The sequence below is a fragment of the Perognathus longimembris genome, chromosome 21 (assembly GCF_023159225.1).
Source record: "Perognathus longimembris pacificus isolate PPM17 chromosome 21, ASM2315922v1, whole genome shotgun sequence".
Lineage (NCBI taxonomy): Eukaryota > Metazoa > Chordata > Mammalia > Rodentia > Heteromyidae > Perognathus > Perognathus longimembris.
This window is the reverse complement of record NC_063181.1, coordinates 12,105,258-12,113,500: the sequence shown is the minus strand read 5'-3', so window position 1 is coordinate 12,113,500 and position 8,243 is coordinate 12,105,258. Positions and strand designations below refer to the sequence as shown.

At 39.1% G+C, this 8,243-nt stretch overlaps 1 protein-coding gene across 1 annotated transcript; it reads right to left on the bottom strand.

Annotated features, from left to right (window-relative positions):
* Nucleotides 1-411: 411 nt before the first annotated feature.
* On the bottom strand, nt 412-1,428 carry LOC125339312 (ras-related protein Ral-B-like). The gene has a single exon (XM_048330427.1). The coding sequence runs from the start codon at nt 1,358-1,360 to the stop codon at nt 743-745; it is 618 nt and encodes a 205-aa protein (XP_048186384.1). The 5' UTR covers nt 1,361-1,428; the 3' UTR covers nt 412-742.
* Nucleotides 1,429-8,243: the final 6,815 nt, after the last annotated feature.

The following is an 8,243-nucleotide window of genomic DNA, read 5'->3' as shown; positions in this document are numbered from 1 at the left end:
AGCATGGTGTTAGTCCATATGGCCCCAATTCAAGTTCATTGGTCCAGCTTTGCTTCAGGTTCACAGGGCATTGCAAGAAGCTATCAAAAGCTCCAGATTCTTCAGCATCATCAAGGTTGAATGGACTTTTCTGAGTGCTATTGATAAACTGGATAGAGTAATAGGAGGATCTTACCTCACACCCACTTTCAAAATCTAATTTTTTAAAAAAGACACTTTTATTGCAAAGCAAAAGAGGAAGGGTAACATTATAAAAACTAGTGGGAAAAGCTAAGCATGGGGGCACATGCCTAGTTAATAGGCTGAGATCTGGAGGACCACTGTTTGAAGCTAGGACAAACAAAGAAGTCCTCAAGACTCTACCTCTAAAATAACCAGCAAAAGCCAGGTTAGAGGCATGGCTCAAGTAGCAGCCAAGCCAAAAAAAAAAAAAAAGAATCCTAGGGGAAAAAAGATACTCAGACAGGACCTTTTCTCCTAGATCACTGGTACACCCAGTTAAGCTGTGGGGAGGACCAAAGGGGGGGAAGGGATGTGGAGACTCCAAAGCTCCAAAAGAAGCTGGCTTATGTCTTCTGCTAGTCACCAATTCACAAGTGCTTGTCTCCATTTAAAGAAGTACAGGTGAGTAAGGTTTGGGAAAGTAGAACACACAGGTAGAGCCAGCTAGTGTCTTCTGCTCGCCAGCCCAGTCCTGCGTCCTTAGCAACCATGGGCTCCATCTGCCACCCTGGCCCTGCCCTCACAGCAAGCAACACCATTCTTTAAAGCTCTTCTTGTTCTTGCTGCTCTTCTTGCCATTCTTGTCGTTGTTTTCTGACATCTTCTTTGCTCTGATTTCTCTCATCAAGTCAAAGAAAACCTTGTCCACATTGGCACGTGTTTTAGCCGACGTCTCCACGTACTGCACGCCCCACTCTTCTGCCTTGCCTGTGGCCTCCTCGATGGGCACCTGCCCCCGCTCCTCCAAGTCAGACTTGTTTCCCACGACCAGCAGAGGGATCTTATCTTCCTCAGCCTTGACCCAGAGGATCTGCTCCCTGAACTCAGCAGTGGCTGTGAAAGACTCGTTCTCGGTGATGGAGAACACGAGGAGGAAGCCCTCCCCACTCCGGAAGTAGTTGTCTCGGATGGCAGCATAGTCCTCTTGGCCAGCAGTGTCTAGGATGTCTATCTGGACCTCTTCTCCATCCAGAACCACCTTCTTTCTGTAGCTGTCAGCTTTTGTAGGCTCATAGTCCTCTACAAACTCGTCGTACATGAACTGGAGCATCAGGGCTGACTTGCCCACTCCGCTGCCAACCATGAAGACCTTGTGAAGAGCCAAGGAACTCTGGCCCTTGCTCTTGTTTGCAGCCATCCTGCTGTTCTGAGGTGGTGATAGGAAGACAGAAGACCCAGTTGGACAGCTGGGACTGGTCCCACGCCGCCTCCAGAAAAATCTTAATAATTATGGTACTGGTAAAGAGCACTGTCAGAATTTATAATTTGTATCAAATATTGGAAAACACAACTTAAAACATCTTTGATGTGCTAGGAATATGGCCTAGTGGTAGGGTGCTTGCCTCACATACATGAAGCCCTGAGTTCAGTTCCTTAACACCACATATATAGAAAAAGCCAGAAGTGGTGCTGTGGCTCAAGAGGTAGAGTGCTAGCCCGAGCAAAAAGAAGCCAGGGGGGCTGGGGATATAGCCTAGTGGCAAGAGTGCCTGCCTCGGATACATGAGGCCCTAGGTTCGATTCCCCAGCACCACATATACAGAAAACGGCCAGAAGCGGCGCTGTGGCTCAAGTGGCAGAGTGCTAGCCTTGAGCGGGAAGAAGCCAGGGACAGTGCTCAGGCCCTGAGTCCAAGGCCCAGGACTGGCCAAAAAAAAAAAAAAAAAAAGAAGCCAGGGACAGTGCTCAGGCCATGAGTCCAAGCTCCAGGACTGGCAAAACAAAACAAAAGCAAAAACAAACAAACCAGTGTTTTAGACAGAATATATTGTGAGTGAAATTACCTTCCAGTAAACAAGAACACATACCAACTCTCAGAATATCCTGTAGAAGCTGGGCACTGGTGGCTCATGTCTGTTATCCTAGATATTAAAGAGGCTAAGATCTGAGGATGGTGGTTTGATCCCAGCACGGGCAGAAAACTCATCGTGAGACTCTTATCTCTAATTAACTACTCAAAAAACTGGAAGTGGCATTATGGCTCAAGTGATAGAGCACTAGCCTTGAGCACAAAGAGGCTCAGGGACAGTGCCAAAGCCTCGAGTTCAAGCCTCAAAACCTCTCCCCCTTCCCCAAACCCCGAAACTCCTATAGAATAAACTTCATGCACTACAAAATTGCTATTAAATAAAATCTATAAACAAAAAATTGGCAATACTTATCTATTTTATTAATGCTGCCACCTTACATACTATAAACTCCAGTGCGACAAAGCAAATTAATTAAGGCTTTTAGAAAACACGGGAAAATAGCCCTGTCATCCTTGGAAACAATACAATGTAGCTGAAATTGTAGTCATTTTTCTTCTTTGTTTGATACTTAGACACTATAATGATCTTGACTTCCTTTGAATAGAAAAACATGCACTTCTGTGTGTACAAGACATTAATGGAATTATATTCAGTTCCTTGTATTTGCTCAGATTTCTGAAAAATAACAGATTCTGTAGCTCTCAGCTCACAAATCAGGCTGTGCAAAGTGCTGTCCTTGGTGCTGAAATTACAGTTTATGAACCCAACCAAATACAGAGTATAAGGGTAAAGTCTCTCTCTCTCTCTCTCTCTCTCTCTCTCTCTCTCTCTCTCTCTCTCTCTCTCTCTCACACACACACACACACACACACACCACTACTTATGGCTGAGCAATTATGTGACCACAAAAGTACTGCTTATCCAAGCAACATTCATTAATTTCTAATAGATTCCTGGAAAATTCAAAGCCATTAGATAACCTAAGTCTAATAACCATGTTTCTGCCTTACATGGACTTCAAAAGTCATGAAACTCATGCTAACAAAAGAATCATTGTTTATTAACCTCTATGTTGAAGTATCTAATGAGCATTTACCAGCAAGATAAATAATCTTGTAGTAAGAAAATACAAATAACTAGCCTTTAGTTTTCCTGGGTGCTGTCAAAATGCTTCATGCATGTCAGGTAATGCAATTATCACCACCTCTTCCATAAAGTCAACTCTACCACTCTCATTTTATAGATGAGGAAATTGAACTACACAGCTAGAAAGCAGTGTAGACAGATTTCAAACAGGCAAACTGGTTCTTGTGTGTTTTTAATTACAACAGCATACTGCCTCTCTATGAGAACTCCAACTCCAACTCCATCCTTCATAACTACAGTGTAGAGCGAGATGATGGAGATAATCTAATTTCTATTTGAAATTGATTGTGATGGTTCAGTGAGTGTTTTTTTCACATGCTAGAAATAGATCAGTCCCAAGACTCAATAAAGGAAAGAATAGGGGCCAGAGGACTTCTTTATTCTGATTTTTTTGAAAGGAATGATCACCAATAACAATTAGCTCAGCTTTAAATTGGATAACGGCAATCTTCCATAATGATTAAGCAGGGTGAGAGGCCACAATGTTAGGTACTAAATACCACCTGGGACATTGATCATTGAATGAGCTTTCCAAGTCATTTCTCTTTTTACACCTCAGTTTTCTTATCAACAAGTTGAGGAAAATAATAGTAATACCTATTACACAAAATTGTTTATTTGATTAGGAAGATTAATACATATAAAGCACTCAAAATAATGGCTGGCAGTTCATAATCCTCAAAAACGTTAGTTATCATTGGGGGGGGGGAGAGGGAAAGGGGGAAGGGGGAGGGGGGAATGAGGGAGGAGGTAACAAACAGTACAAGAAATGTAACCAATGCCTAATGTATGAAACTGTACATCAGTTTGACAATAAAAAATAAAAAATGTTAGTCATAATTATTGCATTTATTTATGACAATAATTAGGTTGTAATTAGAATTTTTGCTAAACTTCATTCTTTTTTGTTTTAAATTAGCACTTATTAATTGAACAAAATAATGGATTTCAGTATGAATTTTTCAGGCTTGAATTTTAATTCTTTTTCTTGTGGTACTGGGGATTGTGAATGTTGGGCAAGCAACCACCTTACTAAACTATACCTTACCACTGATTATGACATTTTTATTCACCTATATGATGTACTTTGACTATATTCTTTGCCCTCAATTGCCCTCTCTTGTCCCTACTTCTGATAAACCTTATTCTTATTCACAAAATACTCTGGGGTCAGAGGACATTATTTACATATTTAATTATCATCTTAATGAGTTGAAACCATTTTAAAATATAGAGATTTAACTGCTTTCCACCTCCCAACTGCACCTATGAATTGCTGACTATAAATTGAGTAAATTAGAAACAACATGAATTACAAATGTAGATATCTAGATAAACAGTGTTATGCACTGTGTAGCAAATTTACAATAGGTGATGCTGGTTACAAAGACATAAACACTATCTGGATACATTTGTGACTGAATCCATGAAAGCTAACAGAACTGAGGCTTCTTAATCATTATTGGTTAATTAAAAACTAAATAAACCTACAAAATCATTTGGTGTAAACCAACTGAACTCATGGGGGCAGCAAAAAAGGGAGAGGGAACGTGGAGGGGGGGAATGAGGGAGAAGGTAACAAATTGGATAAGAAATGTATTCACTGCCTTACACATGAAACTGTAACCCCTCTGTACTACACTTTGACAATAAAAAAGAAAAAAGAAATTAATGAAGTAATAAAGAGAAATTCAGCAGCAATAACAAAAAACCCTAAAGAAACCAAGAAAAAAATATTCATTTTGTCACAGTGAAATGATTGCAAGGCACACTATATAAATACTTGGTTACTATTGAGTCTAGCATGTTAAACAACACGGACACTTTAGAAGATATTACAACGACAATTCCTAAGGGATATTACTTCATTTTAATATTAAAATAGTGTCATTGTTTTAGAAAGTATTAACAATTATGAGAACTTGTTCTATGCTTAATACTCAAGCATCCTATTAAGTTTTGGTAGCGACTACACTGGTGGTGTACATTAATAATTTCAGCAACTCACTAAGCTAGGGCAGAAAAATTGCCTGGGCTCAGAATTTAGAGACAAGTCTCCATTTAAAAAGAAATCACAAAACAAATGCAAAGAAAATGCTATGTAAAGTTTCCATCCTTAAATGTTACAGGATGGAAAAGATGGAAAGTAAGCCAATTGTTACAGTAGAGCCTCAGGAGTTACATACAAAATGGCCTGGGAATAAAAGTTAGAGGGCACATGAAGAAGTTCATCATTGACTTTTTGGATTAGCCTTGTGTTAGAAATTAGCATTGTTTTTGTTTTTAAGGTGCAAGTTTGAAGTTGGTTCTGATTTCATCTTAAAGTAAATCTCTTCAACTTAACATAGCAATTGTAGTAGGTGTTAAATAAGATAAATCATACGAAGTACTTAAACTCTAGTGTATTGGTTTTCAACTGAGTATTTCTTTTATGAAAGATGAAAAAAGACATTGGCCTGAAAAGATTATTCGATGTGAGTGGATACCGCTCTGAAACAGAGAGGTTAACCAAAGTGAAGATGCAAGAATATTGCCTCTTAAATAAAAATTTAATGCACGTAGATGATCAATAGCAGAATAAACTGGAAAGTTAGAAAAGTCAAGATATAATCTTTTGAATATGAAGATTATTTTACTGCAGAAGACTTCATTGCCTGAGGGAATACATACCAATAAAGTCAGTTGTGTTTGAAGCAAACAGGCATTTAATTAGCTACATGGGGAAAAAAAAAGAAACATAGTAGTATATGTATATATAGAACTTTGATTTTTTTTTCCCCCCCTGTGGAAGATGCTTGGATGTGTCAAGATTTGTAAAGCATTTGAAAGGTCTAAGGGTTAGAAGGTAAGGAATGCCAACAACTCAAGACTTTTTTTTTTTTTTTTGGAGTACAAACCAAAAGGATATAATGTATCAAGATATGGTAATCAAAAATAATGCATTTCTGTAAGGCATTGATTATTCTAGTGGAATGCAAATTAGAAAATCATTGTTTATCCTGTTAGAAACTTTGATGGATAGTGGAAACAATTTAATCAAGCAGTGATTCCAAAACACAGAAGAGGAGGAGGAAGATCTGGAGATACAGTTTTTAAAAAGTCAGTTGCAAAATATTCATATTAAATGGTTTTAAAAAATGACCGTTTCCTTAGGTTCTAGTTGGGTTAATTTAGTTCCCAAGGGTTTCAATGTTACTGCTGACTTAAGGCTGCAGTATCCACAATTTGTTTGCAGAAAAGAACAACGTACAGGACCACAGTGGAATATAATAATTTCACAGCCAGTCATCACTTACTGTAGGAGAAAAATATCTTCAGAGTGAAAATGCCCCTCCCACCTGGATGAGAACAACTGCAGAGAAACTCCCCAGTAAGATCAATGGCTTTGGGGCCTCAGGTTCCTTGGAGGCAAGTCTGGAGAGCTTGTTAATGTGACAACAGGAACCTCAAACCAGGATTTGTAACACTGCCTGTTCTGTTAGGCTCAGCAAGGTCTTCACAAGTGATATACTGAGCAGTTTCCATTCCCCCTCCCCGCTTCATTTGTTTATTGACATCACAGGCTGACTTTCAAAGCACGGATTATCCTTTCTTGAGTATTATTAAATAGTCTGTAGTGCATTTTTTTTGATAAATGCCTTTTCCATCCTCTATATCTAGTTGTTTTTCTATGGTGGATCTCATGAAATCAAATCATCCATAAGAGTTCTTAAAGCATTTGGCATGCACTGACAAAGCTTTCAGGAAACTTGGACAAATATTATGTGTATACCCATAATATATAAATTTTCTCTTTTTCCCAAAGAGGATATTACAAATTGTAAAACAAAGCAACAACAACAAAACAACAAACAAACAAGCAAAAGATTTCACTTGCTGGGCACTGTGGGGTCCACACTTGTAATCCTAGCATCCAGGAGACAGACCTAAGAATCACAGTTCAAAGCCAGCGAAGACAGAAAAGTCGATGAGAGTCTTACTTCTAAGTAACAACCACTGACAAATTTGGAAGTGAAGCTGTGTCTCAAGGGGACAGTATTCAGATTCCAAGTTCAAGTCCAGGAAACCCATCCCCCCCAAAACCCAACCAACCAATCAAAAACCTTTTACTCTACACTTTAAGAACTGTCTCTCAATTTTTATTTTATTTTATTTTATTTTATTTGCCAGTCCTGGGCCTTGAACTCAGGGTCTGAGCACTGTCCCTGGCTTCTTTTTGCTCAAGGCTAGCACTCTGCCACTTGAGCCACAGCGCCACTTCTGGCTGTTTTCTATATATGTGGTGCTCAGGAATTGAACCCAAAGCGTCATGTATATGAAGCAAGCACTCTTGCCACTAGGCCATATTCCCAGCCCCTCTCAATTTTTTATTTTTTTTTGCCAGTCCTGGGCCTTGGACTCAGGGCCTGAGCACTGTCCCTGGCTTCTTCCCGCTCAAGGCTAGCACTCTGCCACTTGAGCCACAGCGCCGCTTCTGGCCGTTTTCTGTATATGTGGTGCTGGGGAATCGAACCTAGGGCCTCGTGTATCTGAGGCAGGCACTCTTGCCGCTAGGCTATATCCCCAGCCCCCCCTCTCAATTTTTAAACTTGTATTTTTCACATTTTTTTCTTTTGCCATGGCAAGCTCCCTTATTTTTGTTATTTCTTCATGTCTACTCTCTTTCTCTCTCTCTCTCTACTGTAGTACTTTTTCTTCATATTTTTAGTTATACAAAGGAGTTGCCATTTAACAAAACCATTTATAAATAGAATGCATCTTGATCAATGTCCCCCCTTTCAACAATCTCCCCCATCCCTCCTAACATACCCCTGTCCTCACTGTTCTTGATTCTGTAATCTTTCACCAAATCCTTGACTGCAATACTTCTTTTGAGTGATCTATCTAAACTTTCATAGATAGACCACTAATAAATATTACAAACATTTATTTCATGTTTATTGAACATTCAAATGATATATGATATTCCTCATGCTTAAAAACTATTTTTTTTTCTTTTGGTCATGGGGCTTGAACTCAGGACCTGAGTGCTGTCCTTGAGCTTTTTATGTTTAAGGCTTAGTACTCTACCATTTTGAGCCACAGCTCCACTTCTGATTTTAGTTTTCTTTCTTTTTTTTTTTT

Excerpts from the sequence above, each read along its gene's own strand:
- LOC125339312 (XM_048330427.1), bottom strand. The coding sequence starts at position 1,360 with ATGGCTGCAAACAAGAGCAAGGGCCAGAGTTCCTTGGCTCTTCACAAG.